Raw genomic sequence first — 23,276 nt, 5'->3', positions numbered from 1 at the left:
AAATTGGTTGACCGTTTACTAAATTGGTTGAAAATTTATGTAAATTACTTAAACATTTTTGTAACTTGAGCAAGCATTTATGTAAATTAGTTAAACACTTATGTAAATTGGGTAAACAATTATATGACTTGGTTAAACATTTATGTGAATTGGTTAACCATTTTTGTAAATTTGGTTAAACATTTATGTAAATTGGTTAAACATTTACGTTAATTTGTTAAGCATTTATGTAAATTGGTTAAACATTTATGTAAATTGGTTAAAAATTTATGTAAATTGGTTAAAAATTTATGTAAATTGGTTAAACATTTATGTAAATTAGTTAAACATTTATGTAAATTAGTTAAACATTTATGTAAATTAGTTAAACATTTATGTAAATTGGTTAAACATTTATATAAATTGATTGAACATTTATGTAAATTGGCTAAACATTTATACAAATTGGTTAAACAATGTGTTTATGTAAATTAGTTAAACATTTATGTAAATTGGCTAAACATTTATACAAATTGGTTAAACATTTATACAAATTTGTTAAACAATATGTTTATGTAAATTGGGTAAACATTTATGTAAATTAGTTCACCATTTATGTAAATTGGTTGACCATTTATTAAATTAGTTCACCATTTATGTAAATGGTTGACCATTTATGTGAATAGGTTGACCATTTATGTAAGTTGGTTGACCATTTAAGTAAGTTGGTTAAACATTTATGTAAATTGGTTGACCATTTACTAAATTGGTTGAAAATTTATGTAAATTACTTAAACATTTATGTAACTTGAGCAAACATTTATGTAAATTAGTTAAACACTTATGTAAATTGGGTAAACAATTATATGACTTGGTTAAACATTTATGTGAATTGTTTGATTAATTTATGTAAATTGTTTGATTAATTTATGTAAATTGGTTAAACATTTATGTAAATTAGTTAAACATTTATGTAAATTAGTTAAAAATTTATGTAACTTAGTTAAACATTCATTTAACTTGGTTAAACATTTATGTAGATCACTATTTACTATTAATGGTTAAACCCTGGTCCATTTTTCTCAGATTTTGGTTTGTTGTTAAGAAAGAACTATTTCGTTGACTGATCTCTAGTAAGAGGGGAGGTATATAAGGATTCAGAGAAACCAGCTGATTAATGTTTACAACCAACCACTATATACTATACTATACACATACAACAATACGACACAGAAACTTACAATTCAGGATTGAATAATACAAAAAGATTAGATAGGTAGATACACACAACTATTGGTTTTGCAATTTTAATTACTGAAAATATAAAATTGTAAGATATTGTGGAAAGTTTACATATTCAGCTTTCTCTTTGGTTTTACCGGGTTATGTAAAAAGAAAGCTACAGGGTGTCCTTTTAATCTTGCCAATTTTCAAATTGCTGTAACTTTGCTATTGCTTGAAATGTTTCCAATTTGTAAAATAATTTGAGTAATCAAAATATGAACTTTTTGTTGTATACAATGAAAATTCACAATTCTAATGCCAAAAAAGGTGCAAATTCAGTAATTTCATTTGAGCCATATTCCAATATGCTGTTTTCTAAAAAAAACCAAGATTTGGATTGTTCAGAACTATTCTTCTTACAAAGGATTAACTCAGCTTCGCAGGAATTACATTGTTAAAATGTACCACCACTAACAAGAAGACTGTTCCTGTTCTGAAAGCCTGCAAGAGAGTGATTGTTGAGAACGTTGCCAAGTATGCCAAGGGATACTCTGCTCAGGTTTGCTGATAATTTTTGTACCAGAGCAAAACTATGCATTCAAGAGAATGGTGGGCATTTTGAATATATGTTAAAGAAAAAGAAGTGAACCAATTGATATAACAAAACGTTCATATTTGTAGATTAAAAGTGTCACTGAATAAATGTAACCAGATCTATGTTCATAATTAAGGTTTCAAAATTGGCACAATTGGAAGGACAACCTGAATGATTTCTATTTTGCAGCATAATAGCTAAAGAAATTATATATTCAGTGACAAAATTACTGAAATAGTTGGGGCTATACAAGTTTCAAGGGAATTCTAATTTTTGTTGAATGTTTTATTGTCTTACGCTTTTATAAATATATACATAAGCTCCGTAAGCAAGCTTCTTTTTGTATAGTTTTTATAGTGTTTATAGTGTTTATGTATTACTTTCTGAATTTGCATGGACGTTATACGTTCTTTGGTATGAGTCGTTTATATCAAAGGAATTGAGTCTTTGCCACAAACTCTAATTTTCTAATCATATAATCTTTGGAACCAAATGTTGCAGATTATAGATATTTCAAACTATGAATTCTGTTAGATCAAATAATCTGAGTTTGAAATATCAAAGGTTTACAACATCTAGTTCTGAAGATATTGAGGTTTAAATATTTGATTTTGTTCCAAAGAATCAATTCCTTTCTCCTTATAGACGCAACAAATATAAGTATGATTAGTAGCGAACACCATCAAAAATTGTCATAATTTAGTTTTTTAGTTCAAATTTCACAATAAATTGGATGTCAAGCTGCAATTATGTTGATTTTGATATTTCTACTCACGTTCACTGATTTTGAACTGTGCGGAGGACAATATTGAAACGGAGGCAATGATTGGAGTCAAGATACTAAAACGTTGGGCTGCCTGTTTACTAAAAATTATCTCAATGCGCCCAAAGCAATATCTATCTTCATTTAAAAGATATTTTCAAAAACCCTTACTGTGTTTAGATTTTTGTACTCGCCTACTCGAGTTCAACATCGTACAACAAACAGGGGCGTATTCAGGAATTTGTCTAGGGGGGAGGCTTAAATTTTTTTCACTTTCCAAGGCCCCTCAGCACCTGTTGGGGCCTGAAAACCCCCCTAAAATCAATAGATTTCATTGGTCCGGGGGCCACCCAGCTAACATTAAATCTTCGCCAGAGTTGGTTTTCCGCCGTCTGTATATACTCCAAAGCACCGATGTCGAAGTGTAGATTTTGGAGTTCATTTGTGCGCTGTCGCATGTACGATTTTGTATATACGACAGATCTGGGTGTGATCCTTTTACTATACCCCCAAGACCGACATCGAACCAGGTGATCGGAGCTTCGCTCAACTCCAGCGAAGCTTGTCGTAGAACAAGGCGGTATAACCGCCGTCGGTCTTTATGCTAGCTGGGCAGCCCCCATAGCCCCCCCCCCTGAATACGCCTCTGACAACAAAACATAATTACATGCATAGAAAGAAAAAATAAATTTAGAACAATTGGTCTCATCGCGCCACTATAATATATAGTGAAGTATTAAATTAAGTTTACCAATTATTTCTATCGCTTTCATTGCATATAATTGAGTATGCGCGCATGCGTAAAGGTTTAAAAACCTAATTTTATTTCTAGCTATAGCTCGCAATTCATGTGGCATATTTATAGATTTATTTTCGAAACAGAAGAGCAATAAAGAAAGCTTTAAGAATATTGTGCGCCATATCCAGCTGGAAAATTTCTCTCTATCGGAATTCCGATTTCTGACTTGAGAAATTCCGACTTAGGAGTGAAATTGCTCTGCTTTTTCGGAGATCGATAGCGTAAACAGGGTGGTTGAACTGATCAGTTTACCGATCGGTAGACCAACACCTGTAGAGAAAAAGGACAAGTTTTGTGTGGCAGTTTTGAAACTCCCATGAATGGATGATTTAATTGGTCCCCCCCCCCCACAGCCAGTGGGACAAAATCTTTCTCCCCCCACCCTCCCTAGGTACTACGGCAATTGTTTTAAAATCATTAGGTTATAACAGTTTTGTTTTCTTTAAATATCTCAATAAAATTAATAAAGAGATATGTTTTTAGTAACAACATTTTATGAAGAAAACTTTTTTTATGTCTTATTACTAAAAGTTATTCATAATAAAGCGCCAGGCCCATTCCAAGATTTGTTAATAAAAAAAATCTATAAATAAAGCTATTTTCTCCCCGATCACTTTAATTGTAAAAAGAAAAAAAATATTTAGCAAATGTTAAGGACTATAAGATTGACTAGCGTGCTTAAGTTATCGAATTTGTCCCGTTTTAAGTAGAAATTGACGACTGTAAATGGAAGATCATTCCCGGAAGACTGCTTGGGGGAGGTTTGGAAGATGGGGACGCGCACTACCGCAAGAGGTAAAATGAGGTTCGGAAGCTGTGCGGGAGAGGTTGCCTTCCATCCCTCGGAATCAGGGGCGTGTCTGGGAATTTGTCCATAGGGGGCTTAAATTTTTCTTTTTTGGAGAGGGGGGATCAGTTAAACGATCGGTATCAAGTTGAAGAAGCTGCCTATTATAGAGATACGGAACTCCTGGGGGGGTCCAAAAATCGTTCACTAGGACAGACCCATAAAATCGTCCGTTCATATTTAACTTATTTTATGTGAGTTAAACATTCTTTACTTTTGATTTAGTTCTGTTGTGCCTACTTTTTGCGTTAAAAACACGCCTTTCTATCATTATTTTGTTACCGTTGATTTTGAACTTTACTCTTTCGGTGCTAAAACAATTTTAGGATACTCGAATCACGCATTTATGCGTCCCTTTTACTTCCTCAATTGCGAGAAAATTTTTCAATTCTAATTTTTAATTTTCTTCTGGTAGGGAATGTCTGATCTGGTCGCTATGGATTTGGTTCCTGAGCCCAGTATTGTTGCTGCAGCACTCAGGGCTTGCAGAAGGTAATTAATTTCATGATTTCCGAGTAAAGTGATTAAACACTATCTCAGACCAAACCCATGGGTAGTCTATGGGTGCAGTTTGTTGACGACGTGTTATATTAGCGTTGGAGGGATGATTATTTTTAAGCAAAATAACACAATTAGATGTTGGGTTATGATTACCTAATAGTTAACTACATTTCGGTTCATTTTAAGAGTTACAAGTTTTGTAAATTGTAAATGCAATCTTCAAATTCTTTAAATATTTTTATCTCAAATAACTAACTGAAGTTCTCGAAATTTTTATTTATGTTCATTTCTCGATGCATTCCCGGGGTGAGGGGGATACTAAAATAAACAGCTGGCATAGGTCCGATATTGCGGTAGGTCGGAAAGTTAGTAGGTCAGAAGTTCAGTAGGGGGGATGTTGCGTATAGACGATGTAACATTACCTTAGAATCATCTAGGTCGGAATATACGGCACCGAACGCCCAGCTGACTACAAAGACGACCTGTCCCTTATAAAAGTAAAAATGGCTACTCTCCCTTCTGCCTGTCCCATAAACAGCTGATTCTACAAAATGACTGACTCCTTCCCGTTAATTTCTTTCAATTCATCGAAGTTTAAGCATGTACCTTTCAACTATTCTTTTTGGGGTCCGTTAAAAGGTTTTTTTTTTAAATGTGAGATTAATTCTAAGGTCTGAAATGAGTATTTCTATTTTGTTTTGATGATATAGTTATACTACTTTGCTCGTTAATAAACGTGGAGGCGCTACTTAATTGTGAACTAATTCTGAATTCTAAATGTTTTCTTGTATGCCATGTTTCCCGTATCTAAATTGAAACAAATTATTTAGAATTGAAAATGTTTCGGATTGCCTTGAGGTCAGTTCCTCGGCTGTCGGCCCTGAGGACCGCCACCAGGACCAAGCAAACCGTCATGTCTGCCACCAACCTCAAGATCACACAGCAGGTTATTAATGCTTTTGATCACAAATATTTTTGAAATTTAGATAAACTCGGTGCCAATCATGCCAACAAGCTAGACATTCATTTAAAATATAGTATAAATTGATATCGGTGAATACCTCTCCGATATCGAATGTAGATTTTGGTGAAGAAGTCATCGCTGTAGTATATACTCCAAAGCACCGTTCAGCCGGAACCCATTGACCGATTTACCTCAAATTTTGATTGGGGAACTTGGAAGAACCATATCAATATTGAAAGCGACCATCATTCTTTCGTTCAGTGGGTTCACTTACAAAGGGAAAGTGCAGTACCAAGTAAACGCTGGGTTTCCAAACATAGTTCTTTGTGTTGCATACATATAATGACTGCTGATTTTTCATGCTGAATTTGTTATTCTCCCTTTAAAAATAATAACCTAATAATTTCTTTCTTGCGGCAGAAAAAGAAAACTTGAATGTTCCTAGATTAAGATTTGTAATTTCTATTGTCTAGGTTCGTTTTATGTCCGCTGCTGGAACCTCTGATGCTGAGTTTGATGCTAGATACGAGGCTTACTTCAACCGTGCTGATATTGATGGTTGGGAGATCAGGAAGGTTAGGTCTTTTCTTTCGAGAACCAGAGGTTTAAATTTCTATTTTTCTTCACAATCTGTGAAAAAAAAACGGGCAAGTAAATTTTTTAGGAGGGAATGTTAACTAATTTAGAGCAATAATTTCGGATTCATTCTTATATTTTTATTTTCCTTGGAAATTAATTTGGATAAATATTTAGAACATGCAGTCAGAAGAAGGCAGTTTTTATTATTATCAACCCCTTGTACAATAAAATCGGTAATTTTCTAGAGAACGATTTTTGGAAAAATAAAACATGTGGCCGCAGCACTCGGCCCCCTAGCCTGTCCTAGGTTAGTTAAGACACTTTCTGGGCCGAGCGCTGCGGCTAGTCAAAGCTTCGTGGATAAACATGAAGGCAGGACTTCTTTATCTTAAGACTGAGCTCCAAAAAATAACATTTCTCAGAACCTAACTTGGGCTCCCCTGAACATTTCATTAACTGAGGAGCCTATGAATGTTTTATCAATTTATATTAATTACAAATAATTGTATTTAGGGTGAACGACTACGCTCTTACAACCAGGATCATGGAGATCGTGAAGATCAAGTGCGCTGACAAGGAGTCAGAGATCTGGCCCTACATGATTCAGGTACTTCACGTGACAAGGGGAGAGTACTGGTAAAGAGGAAGACGAGTAATCTTGCGTGCGTTGTTGTAAAGCCAATATTCTACTTATAGCATGAAAATTAACTCATTAAGTGAAAAAGTAAATGTAGTCATATATTTTGTACAATGAGCATTTTTTGTATTATCTGGATTATTTAAAATAGACTAATTAAAGTCGTGTATAAAGTATTTGTTTTCCTACATTTGTAAAAGCTTGAATTTTTAGAAATAGGTTTTCTAACTTGGCTTTATTTAGGACTTTATTAAGTATCTATAGATTGAAGAGTCATTGAATTACTCTTTTGCTTTTTAGTTGATTTTTTCACATACTTCTTGTATCATCGACCCCTTCCCACCTGAACAATTTTATGTTATAGGAGCTGAAGCCAACCCTAGAGGAGCTTGGTATCAACACCCCTACAGAGATGGGATACGACCAACCGGAGCTTGCCCTCCCCAACCCCTATGAGATCCACTAATTGTTTCCACCCTTCGAGATGAAAAAATATCCACAAAAACCCTCTTAAATATTTACTTGTCTCACTCGTGTAGCTTTTTCAGATAAACAATAATGTCGCTGAAGCCTAAACGTGTCGACTTCTCGTCGACCTGGGCGGATTTACAAGATACAGTCAAGGAAGGTTCCCAATAATCGCTTCTTCTGGAAACTAAACAAAGATTCACATTTTAATCTAAAGATTTTGCTGGTTTTTACACAAATTAATCTAAACTTAGAATGCGTGTATTCAATTTATATGCTTGTATTTGTTAAACATGAATAAATATTGTTAATTGTCAAATCTTTTTTTTGTTGAACTGTTGGTCAAATATTTCTCCAACTAAGAATAAATTTAAATAGTAAAAACGTTAATAGCAGAGAAATGGACAAGATTTTTTAAAACTAGAATAAATTTGATTTTACGTCATTGTATATAATAACACTTAAGTAAGATATGTATTCATGTAAATGTATAGTATCGCAAATGTTAATAATGTATGAAATATGAAAAATGATTGATTGCGGAATCTGTAGGGTGTAATAACCCTGGGCAGTGTAGCCCGGGCAACCTGGAATGACCGGTTTTCTGACGTGTACAGCTTGTGTGTAGCGCACCCTGACCCCCAGGCGGACAGACTATACTCGGAAACTAAACATTTCCTGGAGTCCCACGTCTCGCAGGAGCTGGCTAAGGTACAGGGACGGTTCAAGTGGGTTAGTAAAATAGGTGTATTTAATGTATAAAAGCTCAATTCAATATTCATTACATCTAAGCCTAAACTGGTAGTCTTAAAGTGCTACAAAGTAGTTAAGTACATAATCTGAAACTGAATTTTATAAAACTGCTGAATTGTAAAGGAATGACTTGATTAAATAACGGTTGCGATGTTTTGAGGCCTGGTCAGTGGTTACGTAATGAAAATTAGTTTTCTTATTATTATTTCTTTTTGAATATTAAAATTTCTATCTTTAAATATTTATTTGTTCTACTTTTTTCTATTCATTTCTTTTTTATAGTTTATTAAATCATTTTACTCTTAATTCAAAAATTCATAACATTCAAAGCTTTGGAAGGTTTTTATGTTTTAAATGCCGAAAAAATCTTTTGGAGAAAATGATGTTAAAAAAGGGAATTGTTACGGCTTTGTTAGATTTATGTTAGATCTATATCCATATACCCCGGAGCAACTAATTCATGTCCTGTTTATCCATATACCCCGGAGCAACTAATTCATGTCCTGTTTCCATATAACTCCTGTCCTGTTTATTCATATACTCCGGAGAAACTAATTCTTATCCTGTTTATCCATAAAACCCGGAGTAACTAATTTTTGTCTTGTTTATTCATATACTCCGGAGTAACTAATTCTTGTCCTGTTTATCCATAAAACCCGGAGCAAATAATTCTGTCCTGTTTATCCATGTACCCTGGAGCAAATAATTCTTGTCCTGTTTATCCATGTACCCTGGAGCAAATAATTCTTGTCCTATCGATCCATATACCCCGGAGCAACTAATTCTTGTCCTGTTTATTCATTTACCTCGGAGCAACTAATTCTTGTACTGGTTCAGGTTCGGAAAGGCGGAGACAAAAATCTTCTCGCGTCCTATCATCAAAGCTGGAAACAGTTCAGGAAAATACATTCAGAACAGTCTAAAAATATATTAAATACTGTTGTTTATGATTATAAGAAACTATGGAATTTCAGTTTCTTGTTCATTTTAAATATCTAGATCAAACCTACTTTTCTTTGTTTGTTTTTTTACACACAAAAAGCTATATTATTGTGATTTAATGAGCTTAAACACTTAAAATTTGAAAATAATTTAATATTTTGCTTAAACAAATGTATTTATGCAGTCGAGGTATTGATTACTTGCATAAACTCTACCTGTACCTTAACACACAACATATTAAAAAACAGAAATTGAGGTTAGTATTTTTGTATTCATTCCTCCTTTCTCTACATGTCGTCAGCTTAGGGAATTTTGAAATGCATGGAATTTATTAATATCGAAAATACCAATTTATTAATATCGAATCTTAAAGCGGAACTAATAAATTTCCAGCAAGAAAACAATATATCGGCAAGTCTCAGTCTTTTGTTTTGATTGAATTATAATTCGTTAATGTATTAATGCTAAAAGATGTAAAAAATATAAAAAAGAAGAATTATGTTGAACTTAAATGTTAATCTAAAAAAGGGTTTTCTGTTAAGAATGTAAATAATCAAAAAAAAAAATTTTATTTACTGATGGGGTTAAAAATGGATTGTTAGCCACTGAATGGTTTTGTTCTCTTCCAACACTTGCAAAAACGTCGTAAAATCCGTACTGTTATTTTTTTACGCATTGTTTGGTTATGTGACGCATTGTTTTGTCAAGCAAGTGTTTGTGTGACTTAGGCTATTAGCGTAATGCTTGCAGCGTTGTTTGGTTAAATATCGAATAATTTGATTTAGTGACGCATTGTTGTTATGATAAATTGGTTAGTTAGTTACACATTGTTTGGTTAGTGACGCATTGTTTGGTCAAGTGACGCTTATTATTTGATTTAGTGACGCTGAGTTGACCTACGGGAGTTTGAGCGTCGATGCAACTGAGCAGATGAAGGAGATTGGTGAACTAGGTTTACATATCTGGAAAACTCAGATGATAGAACCGCTAACGAAGGTAAAAGGTTGCATTTAAAATGATTTGGTCAGATGAAAAAGGAGCAAAATCACAACTGATTTATTGTAATCCATGTTCCGTCTTAATATATACAATTTCTGGTAAAGCTGGTATTTACAACGAAAAATGAAAAGTTAGTATAAATCTATAAAGGACGCTAAAATTCCTTAATTTCGCACGGACAAAATAAAGTTCTAAAGTAATGTTTTATTTTATTAATGATACAATAACATAAATTTGATTTAAAGATGAATCAATAAAACAGGAAAGAGTGTACTACTTAAATAAAGTTAAAATAAATGATGTTTTTGAAGGATCTGGTTGGACATCTGTTAGAGGGTATAAAGTATGATCGGAGGGGTGGGGTGACCGGAGGCTCCCACTTCCAGTCCGACAGCACCATCTACGGAGTTATCCAGAGCTTTGTATCCGTCGAGGAGTACAAGAAGAAGGGGAACCTCGACCTTTACGAGGATATTTTCGAGAAACCCTTTCTGCTCGCTACAGGTGTGTTTCAGAGCATAGATTAAATATACATAGATACATAGACAGGTAGAAACCTCCTGCCTAGATAGCTTGCAAGAGACAACTCATATTTCAACCTGCAAACTTATCTGTATATTTAATCATGTAAGATACAAGTTTTGAAATTATTCCTACACCCCCAGCAGGGGAAATCAAAAATGAAATCAAATGGCAAGCCCCCCCCCTCATTACTTTTTTNTACATAAAAACGCAAAATTTAATCAACGAGGGCAATTTACACGGGAGTAGGCACACAATAGACATTAGACAAAGATAAAAGTAATTATAAAATATATAATCAAACACTTATTATATCTTGATATTATCTAGGAGAATATTACCGGGAAGAGGCTGCAAAATTGTTACAGGAGGCCAGTATCTCACAGTACATGGAGAAGGTTATTCAGAGGATAGAGGCCGAGGATGTTAGGTAAATGGAGGATTGTAACTATGGGGTTAAGAGAATTAGGAGTGGCAGAGTGGTCTTCAAATAAAAAAATTTAAAAAGAATTACAAAAAACATCAACTTCTATTTTTTAAATGATTTTAGACTTCAAGTTTGTAGTAAAAACCGAAACAGACTTAATTAATTTTTAATTCGAAACTAAACTTGATATTAAGAAAGATCCAAAAATAAATCTTGTTTTAGATCCCGTAAGTTCCTTTATCCGTCCTCGTATCAGAAGGTTACAGGAGAGTGTGAGCAGAGGATGGTTGGAGATCATCTAACATATCTTCACTCAGAATGCAAACCTATGGTGTCAGGTAGTGTCTTGTTTCCAGAAAATAATAGATATACTCTAAGGTCGAAACTTTTTATGGAATATCGCTAATCTGTACATTTGAACTCGAAACGTCAAGTGCTTAAAGAGTAAAACACAATGGACTTGTGCCCTAAACCTCGGATGTCGGAACAATTATTCAAATTACTTAAAATAAGGTTAAGCTCCCTAAACTTAAACCTATTTATATTAAGGGGAAAGACAAGAGACCAGGCATACTTTTATAGACTGCTTACTGCTTAAACGTTTTATATTAAGGAGAAAGACAAGGAGACCTGGCAAACTTATATAGATTGCTTAAACCTATTTATATTAAGGAGAAAGACGAGGAGACCTGGCAAACTTGTATAGATTGCTTAAACCTATTTATATTAAGGGGAAAGACGAGGAGACCTGGCAAACTTATATAGATTGCTTAAACCTATTTATATTAAGGAGAAAGACGAGGAGACCTGGCAAACTTGTATAGACTGTTTAAACCTATTTATATTAAGGGGAAAGACGAGGAGACCTGGCAAACTTGTATAGACTGTTCAAAGAAAAGTAATTCTCTTCTTTCGATTAATGGATTTTCAACCGATTTTGGGAAATCTCAGTCACGTCTTACTTTTTGTCACAAGCTTTTTTAGCTTAAAATTTAGCTTTATCGATTTCCCCATTATTCAACAATTATATATATATGAATTATAAATCTGAACTGGTCAGGGTGAGACAATGCATCTAGACTTTGTAGAGAATATGCTCAGGGTACATAATAAGTACAAGGAGCTTATACAGGTATACCAGGGAGTACATGTTAACATACGTTCACATAAAAGATCAGATCAGTTCTAAATACATTTAACTGTGAAATATTTTAAGAACAAGGTTTTTTTTAATTCCTTTTACAAAGGGTTATTTCTTTTCCTCATAAATCCCCTCCCCGGTCCCCTTCCCTCCTAATCATCACGTTTCCTCAATGTGGTTTTAGAGGCTAGTTATCGCCAAATTTTAATCGTTTGGCGAATTAAATTATTATTTTTTAGGAAAAGTTGTTAAACTCCTTTCTCCCCTTACATATACCCATGGTCTTATATGATTTTATTAACTTAACTTTTAAATCTAATGAAAACTATACATGAAACATACTGAAAACAAATTTATTTTTCTTGTGAAGTAAAACTTAATTTCAATCAATACTTTTTAGGACGTGTTTCAAGGAGATCAAGCTTTCGTCGGAGCCATGGACCGTGCTTGTACTGCTGTTATTAATCATAGGTAGCATTTTTACCAACTTTACAGGGACTGTCATTGTAAAATTTTAAGTTATCATTTTATAAAGAGTTTGCCAGATTTTCTTTTCATTCGACAAACGCTCATAGATCTTTATTATCTTAACATTGAGATAAAAGTTTAAGGATTACGGTTGCAGGGATATTCATTTTTCACTTACTCTCTTCTTCAGTATTTACAAATTCAAGAGCAAAATTTGATAATTATTATAGCCGACTTTTCAGTAAAATAAACCACTACTTCGAGAATGCATTTCTAAAAGATTTCTCAAAAATATGATAGATCTGAGGTTTGTGTGGAGTATAGTTAATCTTGAACGTATGACTAACACTGGATATCGAAGATGATTGGAGATCAATGCTTGATACCTAAATTCATAACACCAATTTTTTGTCTAGGGAACCCAAAACACCGAGTAAATCCCCGGAACTGCTCGCACGATACTGTGATTCGTTGCTCAAGAAATCTAGCAAAGGTAAAAAATAAACTTTTCGGATGAATAATACAAATTATTCGACCACTAATTTGAATATTTTTTTTAAATATCAGGGACTGAATTTAAGTAACAACCTATTTGCATAAAATTGGTGCAATTTGAACTACCTACCACCGGTTTTTTAATCCCAAGTTAAAGGTTTTATGAGGACTTGAATCAGTTATTTAGGATTTAGGTAATTTATATTCGGTCCTAAGTAAATTATTTTTTGAAAAATTCATTTCGCAATTTATTTTTACGGTTTTTTCCAAAGATGATTCATTATAATATGATTTTGAAGTCCTCATGTTGAGTATTGATATTTATGATATATCATGTTTTCTTGAAATATATCGCCCCGGTTTTCCCTCCAAAACTTTATTAAAATGTTTGATTTGCTTGTGAAAATAATATACCCCTGGTTTTCCCTCCATAACTTTATTATAATGTTTGATTTGCTTGTGAAAATAATATACCCCTGGTTTTCCCTCCAAAACTTTATTATAATGTTTGATTTGCTTGTGAAAATAATATACCCCTGGTTTTCCCTCCAAAACTTTATTATAATGAGTGATTTGCTTGTGAAAATTGGTGGGCCTATTTCATTAAATATCAATATCAATCGATTCATTACTTTTTTCAAATTATCCCGATTTACTTCGAACTAGGAATATCTGAGAGTGAGATTGAGGAGAAGTTAGCCTCTAGTATCACCATCTTCAAGTACCTGGACGACAAGGATGTGTTCCAAAAATTTTACGCCAGGTAAACTTGGAATGGGGGTAGGAGACGTTGCTTTTCTATGGGTAGGGTTTTCCCCCTCCTAATTCAGCGAATAAAACCTAACCTAATCGTATTGGGAAAAGAACAGTAACATAAAAAATAATGTTTAAGTAATGTTAGGTTCTGATTTTCAAATGGTTTAAACACTGTTCAAATGAATGAATGTATTATTTAGAATGTTTACTGATATACTCACGGCAGAAGATCTTAATGCAAAATTCAGCACTTTTCTCAGGTAATTAATAATTCATTGTGTTATTTTCTAGAACGCGATTCGTGGATTTCTGACTTTGAAAAAGGCAAGACTTTTGTGGCATTTATTAATGACTGATTTAGTTTTAAAGTAGTCATAAAGTAGGACCAAAATAACCTTTATTGTTAAGTTATGATGAGCACATTTTCTCTTTTCTATTCTTCTTTTTCTCTCGGAAATTTGATTTTTTCAATTGGGGTTTCTTTACAGAAGGAATTTTCGGATTTATGCTAAAGAGGTAATAAAGAAAATTGACATAATTCCAGTGCGTAGGATTCATTTCATTTTGATGCGGATCCGTATCCAGGGCTTGAAGATTTACTGAAATTTTTTTTAAGAAAGCTGAATTGTCAAATTATTTTTCTGTTTTGCTTATTTTTATATTAAAACTTCATGAACAATTCAGAGAGATCAGGAAATTTTTAATATTTTTCGTTTTTTCAACAGTTCAGATTTAGGTTTCGAGAGTAAAAAAGTTTTTTTGCAGTTTTTGGTTGGATCCGAATTCGTGGATTCACATATTTTGCGGATCCGGATCCAGGAAGCCGAAATATTGCGGATCTAATGGATTCGGATCCCTAGCAATGCATAATTACGATATCTCCCTAATTATTACTCAAGATAAAGAGCGAAAGGGTAAAATGTGAATCAAATATTACAACCTAAACTTATCAAAATTAATATTTTTCTTTTCCGCTCAGTTCTAATGTTATTTAACACAATGTTAAAATATTTCAGTAATGCAAGCACAGAAGTTGGACTCAGTTATTTTATCAGAGTTTTACAGCAGGTTAGTTTTACGATTAAAGGAGAGGGGTTGTCTATTGCCTGACATATTTTTTTAGAAAGCATGGTTATTTTTAAACTGCTATATTTGTTGCCATTTTCGATTAAATCAGAAGGACTTGGCCAAAATTTAAGCTTTTTGATAAGTGACACTGTTAAAAATAAAATTTAAATACGCATTTGTTTTTGAATTAGACTTACCCTAATCCTACTTTAAAATTGTGTTTCACAGTTGAGATTTTTTAAAATCGGAGACAAATATAAATTTTTAATCCTTGTTTTTGATCGATAAATGGTAAATGATGGGTCTGTCGACGTGTTTCAAGAAACCCTCGTGTAACGGAAAGCAGAGAAAGATGGAAAAGCATCGACGATAATTTCTCCATCGTTGCGCATAGAAATACTTGTAAATCGAGTATATGCACATCTTTAAATAGATGCGTTACTTGAAAATACGTTTACAGTCCCTTTAGTAGAAATAAGGAGAGTGGACAGGGTTTGTTTACGTTAAAATGTGATGTATTACGACATATTAGGAATAAGGCTCGGTATTAGGGTATCCGGTTTATTGTAAACAAGATGTTGATGTCTTAAAACGTCACAGTAGGATGTAAACAAGCCCTATAATATCCCCCACCTTTATTATATATCTCTTTGAATTTTTCTAATTAAAAAAAGTAAAGTTAGATTAACGTATATATTTGAGTATATACACACAGGGTTGACAATGACTATTTTTTTTACAACTGACGTGTTGATAGGACTATTTTATCACATGCACTAGACGACTAATATTACTAAAATCACCACAATTGTGTAGAAGTTACTACACAGTCAAGATAAGGTTAAAAATCTGTTGTATCAACAGAACTATGTGTACTATAATTTTAAAAACTAATATCACAAAATGTTCAGGGTGCCTGGCCGCTGTCCCACAACGGTTTATCTCCTATTGCAATCCCTCTTCAATTGGAGAAAACAGTGCAGATGTTTGAAGCCTTCTACAGGTACTGTTTATAAGAAAGATGCTTCAAATTTAACTTGGGATCGGGCTGTGAGTCGCTTCCTAACCTGTTCCCTCTGGGGAGTGTGGTTGTGCGTGTACCGACTGTTTGACAACCTCCCCTCGACAGACGTGCACGTGAAACTGCAACCTTCTTGGGAGCAGGTCCAGTGGATAGTACGCCCGCGGGATTGGTTCATCGGCCCCTTCCTCTTCCGGAGTAGGAAGTTGTTCAGGATCATTTGTGTGTTTTTACGTTGGGATAATACAAACTCTATGTTTTGTTGTGGATTGCACATTTTGATCAAGTTCTTTAGATCCTCTGGGACTAGATATTTACAGTTTATGTTCTCTGTGTTTAATGGGGTAGATGCATGGAAGGGGTTGTGGTGGGTTGTTGAGGGGGTTTGAGGGTAGGATGGTTCTGGGGAGAGTGGAGATTCAGCTAGCATGGGAGAGAGATCAGGAAGTGGGTCGTAGGTTTGAAAACTTGCCACGCTCTCCGATCCATTTGAGTAAGCTGAATACTCGCTGCACCTGGAGACACATCTTGACTCTGGTCTAGAGAAGGCTGCAGGGTTGGAGTTGGTGGAGTTAAATGACGAGTAGGGATTAGATTGATATTGTGAATACACACTCGACCCAGATGACGGAGTAGAGAAGGAGGAGAGAGATTGATCAATTGTACTCCTAGTGTAACAGGAACCAGGAGAAACTGAACTCATCCTTGTTGAAGATCTAGGGATAGGTGAGAAAAATCCTGGTCCTGCTATGAACACGTTAGGTTGTGTCTGTTGGTTTGCTGTTGCAACCGCCATGGTTACAAGTAGATTGATATTCTCCTTACAATTATGCTGCAGAATCAGATGTTTTTCTAGTATACTCAGATCCGAGGAAGGAAACCCTTCTAAGCATAGAACACATTGAACTTCCTGAAAATAAAGAAATTGTCAATAAAAGCGACGAACTCCGACGAAAATATTTTAAGAATTATTTTTGAAATTTGAACTGAATGATGTTGGTCTTAATGCTAAACTTACCATGATTGAAGTTATCTGAACCTCGATCAATGTTGAACTGAAAGGATTATTGACCGTTCCAGATTTTATACTTGTGCTCGGTCAATGTACCGTGGTTGGGGGGTCGCCTGCGTTCTGACCGGCCCCTCACCATCGGCGCAGCATTATTGGGGGAGTTTGACCGGAATTATTCACAGCTTTGTACGATTTTCATTTTATTGTTTCTTCATGAAATATCTATGTTGTACTGAAGTTTGTGTACACTAATTGTGTAGAGTAACTTGTTTATAACCTAATGTACAGTTCAGTGTGTACACATGATATGTACAGTTCATAGAGTATAATATAAATCTGAACACATTTACTTTGTACACGTACAGTAAGCTTAAGAAAACACGAGTAATGTTCGGGATACAGTTTTGTTTTACGTGATTTTGTAATATTTAACTTGTTCAAAGAATTAGCATTTTCTGCTCAATATTTTAAAATAGTAAAGGAAATCATAATGTACATATGTTAACCTAAAATTTTTTTATTTATTTACGAAAACAGAAATTTGGTTGAATGGTTTATTTTTTTGTAAAATTTTTAATTTAAGTTATATTTGAATATTGAACCAAATCGAGTTTTTTTAATACAGTGCTGACCAAAAAACAGTGAAAAGATGAAAGTATTTTTTTTCAAGTTTCTTGTAATTTGTAACTCAGTTGTTTTTAAAAGTTTGCCATGAACAATTTTAGAAATATATCTAAAGTTAGCTTGGGAATCCAACATAGTATGGAAACCAAACCTTCACTATAAATGATCGGACATGCAAACAGACGACAAAATATCCAAACAGAGTTTACAACTTAACATATAAAGATAACAAATTAACATACAACTTAACATATATAGATAACAAATTAACATACATCTTAACATATATAGATAACAAATTAACATACAACTTATCATATATAGATAACAAATTAACATACAACTTATCATATATAGATAACAAATTAACATACAACTTAACATAATATAGATTACAAATTAACATACAAATTAACATATGTAGATAACAAATTAACATACAACTTAACATAGATAGATAACAAATTAACATACATCTTAACATATATAGATAACAAATTAACATAAAATTTAACATATATAGATAACAAATTAACATACAACTTACCATATATAGATAACAAATTAACATACAACTTAACATAATATAGATAACAAATTAACATACAACTTAACATAATATAGATAACAAATTAACATACAACTTAACATATATAGATAACAAATTAACATACAACTTAACATATATAGATAACAAATTAACATACAACTTAATATATATAGATAAAAAATTAACATACATCTTAACATATACAGATAACAAATTAACATACAACTTAACATATATAGATAACAAATTAACATACATATTAACATATATAGATAACAAATTAACATAAAATTTAACATATATAGATTACAAATTATCATACAACTTAACATATATAGATAACAAACAAATTGTAGAATCCGTATTTTTTAATTCATTGTAATTTGGAATTAATCTGTTGTTAAAAATTTGTCATGGACAAGTTTAAAATACATCCAAAAATAACAAAATGAAAACCCATAGATGATAAGTTTCTGCTTAATACAACTGTACATTTAAGAAAAATATTTTAAATTGTCTGAAGCTCTTAAGTATTTTAACAGAAAGATTTTGATTGATATATTTAATCTAAATGCACATTTTGATGTTATTTCTAGAAGTATGTATGTATTTTTGAAATATTTTTAAGACGAATAATCTTTACAATTGTAATATTTAGTAAACAGTTTTCTGGTCGTAAACTGACCTGGCTCCATCACCTCTCTAACGGAGATGTCAAGCTAGGATATACTTCTAAAACTTACATCATAAATATGACAACAACTCAGGTAACAAAATATTTTTTACTTTTTAAAATTATTTAATAATGTGTGACGTATCATTATACGTAATACATTATTAGTAGTCAAATCATGATCATATTTTCACTAAGTTTTGTTTAAACGCATTTATTTTCTGTGAACGCCTTACTAAATTCACCCTCCCCCACCCCTTATTTTCAAATAAGTCCTCCTTTCATATCATAGCTCGTAGTGATCAATTGTCAAACCTGGTGTGGGAATTTTATCCCCCCCTCCCATGCTTCGTTTTGCGACTTATCTTATGACCATCTTCTCTTCATCATCCCTTTTTTGGAATATTTTATTGACGAACAGATTAAAGTTTTAAATAAATTTTACCATTAACGGGCTAACTGAACTCAGGTTTTCTGTTTCTCTTTAAGATGCGAGACTGCATACTATAAAAAGGTTTTAAAAACCCAATGCAACCCAATAATACACACATCCCATTGAATACCACGGCATACCAATTCTAAAATAGTTTCAGTATTTAATTCATTATTCATATCTAATCTAAATGTCTCTGCAACATAAGAAAAGATGCCGATACTAATAATTCTACCAAAAATGATTAACGGTTTTAATACTTATTTGATGTGTAGATGGCTGTTCTACTGCTGTTTGAAAAGTCTGATAGTCTCTCCTATGAAGATTTAAAGGAGACAACCAAACTAACAGATGATCAGTTTCCTAGGTTAGATCTCTTAATATTTTTTCAATTGTCAAAAACAGAAATTAGATTTTTTATAATTAAAAATTAAATAAATTACGTAAAACATTGTTTTTTACATTGTAAAAATAATATTGTTCTGTTTTAAAGGAAATGAAGGCGTAGTATCAAGTCTGATTAACAACAGTACCCTTAAACATATCTGATCAAATATGAATCCTAGTTTTTTTTTAAATCTGACGTTTGATAATTTTCTATTCTGGGTTCACGAAAAAGAAACTTATGGATTTATGCAACCGGTAAAAAAATTAAATTGTCTGAATGTATTACGTTTAAGACAAGCAACGATATCTTCTATAGGTTGATCATATGAACGTCAAATGGGTACCATAAATAGTGAATCGACTCGAAGGGACTGATCATCGATTCAGTCCCTTCAACCTTCTAAGTGATTTTTTTAAACTTTAGTAAAATAATGAAAAAAGGTAAATTTGTGATTTATGTAGGTATGTTCAGTCCCTGCTTGATGCTAAACTACTCCTAACCAGTACTGAGACCCTAGAACCTAGCTCCACTATCTCCTTAAACCTCAAATATACAAACAAGAGAACCAAGTTTAAGATTGCAGGAACAGTCCAGAAAGAAACTCCACAGGTAATTATCATGGGTTTGTTTTTTATTATTTTATCTTTAAGTCACAAAGCTCTCCTTATTTTATAAAATTTCATATAATGTTATTTTTCTCTCTCACATTTTGTTCATAGCCTACAAAAATGAAAAATATGACATTGAAGTGCAAATTTTTCACCCCTGATATCCTTTTCTCCCCCAAAAAATCATAAATTTCCCGCTAAGAATCATTTTTTCCCAGCCAAGTGAATCAAACCCGAAAATAAATTTTGCGCTCCGCACAAACTCACATTTTTCAAGAAATTATATTATATAGTAATCATATGGAATATTATCTCTAATTATAATACTTCGATTCTCTTTATTGTTTTCATAATTTTCATTTAATAAATTCTCCCACTGACTTAATCTTCTTTAAAATCTTTTTTGTTTTTGTTTTTAGGAGGTTGAAGCCACACATCACGCGGTTGAAGAAGATAGAAAGATGTATCTTCAGGTATATACTTTCGTATAAAGCTGCAAATTAAAGTATATGTTTTACTGATAGTGATTTCAATTCATAAAAATCTTTAAAGCAACTTGGATTATTATGGTTTTGATCTCACATCGACAAAAAACCTTAAATATATCTGTTTTAGGCCGCAATAGTTCGAATCATGAAGTCTAGGAAGGTTTTAAAGCACACGACACTGGTCCAGGAAGTGCTAAGTCAAAGCAAGGTAATGTTTCAACTTTCACCTCCAGAATGAAAGAAAAAATGTATGTATTACGACATATTAGGAATAAGGCTCGGTATTAGGGTATCCGGTTTATTGTAAACAAGATGTTGATGTCTTAAAACGTCACAGTAGGATGTAAACAANTATTTATTACGTTTAATTAGATTTAACTCATAGGAATTCATTATAAACAATAAACATCGCATTGTTAAAACTAAAATACTTTTGTTTTTATTCTTAACTAAGTGTTTTTCTACAAAAAAAGAATTCTTTTTATGAAAAAAATGATTAGATCACTCTTCATACTCCTAATTTTCTAATCCATAAGTCTTTAAAGCCTCATGAATTCTGCAAAATCTAATAATCAAAGTTTTAAATGTCTTAAGTTTTCACCATCAGGTTGCACAGATATAGGAAACTCCCATAAATTAATGTGTAATGTATTTTCTGGGAGATATCTAGACACACGCAGTGCTGCCTAGGCTGAGCTTTGTTTACATTTCCCCCAGAAAGTGCAGTATACATCATTTTTTTAAAGTTCCTTTTATATTCCTTGGAGGCGAGTATCCAATATTGTAAATATTATTATTATTATTTTGAAATATTTAGGCTCGGTTTGCTCCGTCCATCTCCATTATCAAGAAGTGTATCGAGATGCTCATAGATAAACAATACATTGAGAGAACTCAGAACTCAACAGACGAATATTCTTACGTTGCATAATCTACATATTCTCTATACAATGTACATTATACAACATCCATCTATATTCAATTAAACCCATTCAATATTCAACATGTCATCTTTCTAAACTTTTCCTTTAGATAAATATGTTCATAGGCGCAACCAATCATTGAATAATTATCAAAACCTAAATGTCACATTAAATTAATAAAATTATTTCTTAATCATTACGTAAGTTTGGTAACTTGTATTGCATGGTAAAATAAAAACATCTTATTGCACAATGCATAGCCTAGTGTCATACTATAACGAGTTGATTAAGTCTCAAGTTGCGGCGATAAACTTTTGTCTTTGGGCAGTAAATGTGATTCTATTCCCTTGTGATTATTTGTAATAACAATATCATATTCGAATCCTTAAAAATGTGATCCTAAAACTAGAGATATTAAGAGAATGTCAGTTGGACAAATTTAAACCTGAAAATGAAACAGAACTGGATAAATTTGCAAAAATTGTAATTTTCATTGTTTTGTTCTGCTGTCTTTCTAGTTAGTTTCCCTTGCTCTATTGTCATCTTTATCATTAACATGCCACGCCAACCGCAGAATTTAACAGATGGCCGCCTTATTCCCGCTGATAAACTAAGAATTATCTTAAATACAGAGAATTGTTAAATAGAGGCATGTAAGAAGTCCTGTGATCTATGTAATAATGTTATATATTAGGGCTCAGTAACATTGTGCTTAGTTCTCGAATGCCTAGTTCACTATGCCAAGTTCGTAATGCATAATGACTAGACAACATTGTGCCTAGATAACACTATGCCTAGATAACATTTTGCCTAGATTTCTAAATGCCTAGATAACATAAGAGCGAATTGAATGCCTAGACATCATGGTCTAAATTTTAACGTTTACATTTATTGAAAGTCCTCAGTACCATTAAGAAAAAAGAAAAAATGCACATTTTCAGAAAGTTCTTTGCGGATTTTTGTTATAAATGTTCCCGAATTGTATTTTTTTCCTTTCTCTTTAATATTTTTATATCTTGTTGAAATAAGTTGTCTAGACATTCACTGCAATCTTATGTTATCTAGGCATTCATGAATCTAGACATTGTGTTATCTAGGCATTCATGAACCTAGACATTGTGTTATCTAGGCATTATGAAATGTAGGCACAATGTTGTCTAGGCATTCACGGAATAGGCATTATTGTAATATAAATAATATTTATAGAAAACCCTCTAATTTTCTTTTTACTATCGAGTATCTATCTGTCCGTTCCAGAATATGATTTCCAAAGCTTTGTTGAACCAGAATCAGAGAAATAAAATGATAAAACTTTGCCAGTTTAACTAATTTCTTTCAGACAATATGCATCGGAAGAAAACAAGACAAGAGATTAATCTAAGGTATTATTTAAAGTTTGCGTGGAAATCAGGGTTGCCAATGTTTTCCGGACCAATTTAAGTTCCGCCAGGCCTACACAGAGCCTTTATTACCCGATTTTCAAAAAAATCATGCACCCTAGATGCTGAACAGAATCAGGTGTGACACGCTGAAAAGGTATTTGGGGACCGAATTTAATGAATTTAAACTGCCTTTCGCCGGTTCAAATTTGAATCACCGATTCAAATTTAAACCGGCAGTGTTGTTCCG

At 32.8% G+C, this 23,276-nt stretch overlaps 4 protein-coding genes across 5 annotated transcripts in view; 3 read left to right on the top strand and 1 right to left on the bottom strand.

The window, feature by feature from the left end:
• The first annotated feature begins 5,224 nt into the window (after positions 1 to 5,224).
• LOC111695289 (cytochrome c oxidase subunit 5A, mitochondrial) lies at positions 5,225 to 7,437 on the top strand. Its single transcript, XM_023464547.1, has 6 exons — positions 5,225 to 5,347; positions 5,539 to 5,654; positions 6,146 to 6,323; positions 6,426 to 6,444; positions 6,765 to 6,858; positions 7,253 to 7,437. The coding sequence occupies exons 1-6, from the start codon at positions 5,260 to 5,262 to the stop codon at positions 7,352 to 7,354; spliced, it is 597 nt and encodes a 198-aa protein (XP_023320315.1). The 5' UTR covers positions 5,225 to 5,259; the 3' UTR covers positions 7,355 to 7,437.
• Positions 7,428 to 22,961, top strand: LOC111695288 (cullin-2-like). The gene is given in 22 exon segments (XM_023464546.1): positions 7,428 to 7,512; positions 7,909 to 8,067; positions 8,947 to 9,008; positions 9,236 to 9,307; positions 9,933 to 10,047; positions 10,362 to 10,554; positions 10,903 to 11,002; positions 11,222 to 11,337; positions 11,672 to 11,820; positions 12,051 to 12,131; positions 12,541 to 12,611; positions 13,025 to 13,101; positions 13,770 to 13,883; positions 14,041 to 14,119; positions 14,876 to 14,927; positions 15,839 to 15,930; positions 18,793 to 18,901; positions 19,516 to 19,607; positions 20,090 to 20,237; positions 20,656 to 20,709; positions 20,852 to 20,932; positions 21,542 to 22,961. Coding segments are annotated over 22 exon segments (2,196 nt in total). The 5' UTR covers positions 7,428 to 7,446; the 3' UTR covers positions 21,656 to 22,961.
• LOC111695297 (uncharacterized) lies at positions 15,607 to 17,361 on the bottom strand. The gene is made up of 2 exons (XM_023464559.1): positions 16,967 to 17,361; positions 15,607 to 16,858 (listed from the first exon to the last, which is right to left on the bottom strand). The coding sequence occupies exons 1-2, from the start codon at positions 16,967 to 16,969 to the stop codon at positions 15,938 to 15,940; spliced, it is 924 nt and encodes a 307-aa protein (XP_023320327.1). The 5' UTR covers positions 16,970 to 17,361; the 3' UTR covers positions 15,607 to 15,937.
• Positions 22,947 to 23,276, top strand: part of LOC111695298 (vesicle transport protein USE1-like) — a 4,778-nt gene continuing 4,448 nt past the window's right edge. For both annotated transcript variants that reach the window (XM_023464561.1, XM_023464560.1), the window contains exon 1: positions 22,947 to 23,029. In XM_023464561.1, the coding sequence (XP_023320329.1) occupies positions 22,992 to 23,029 (38 nt within the window). In that variant the 5' untranslated portion in view covers positions 22,947 to 22,991. The remainder of the gene's footprint in view (positions 23,030 to 23,276) is intronic.

This window comes from Eurytemora carolleeae, unplaced genomic scaffold, assembly GCF_000591075.1.
Source record: "Eurytemora carolleeae unplaced genomic scaffold, Eaff_2.0 scaffold95, whole genome shotgun sequence".
In the NCBI taxonomy this organism is placed as follows: domain Eukaryota; kingdom Metazoa; phylum Arthropoda; class Copepoda; order Calanoida; family Temoridae; genus Eurytemora; species Eurytemora carolleeae.
The sequence above is the reverse complement of the archived record's forward strand: the minus strand, read 5'-3'. Positions and strand labels throughout refer to the sequence as shown.

Coding starts and splice junctions, on each gene's coding strand:
- LOC111695289 (XM_023464547.1), top strand. CDS start 5,260: ATGACTGACTCCTTCCCGTTAATTTCTTTCAATTCATCGAAGTTTAAG. Junction 5,348..5,538: donor TTTTTGGGGTCCGTTAAAAG/GTTTTTTTTTTA, acceptor CAAATTATTTAG/AATTGAAAATGTTTCGGATT. Junction 6,859..7,252: donor TCTGGCCCTACATGATTCAG/GTACTTCACGTG, acceptor TTTATGTTATAG/GAGCTGAAGCCAACCCTAGA.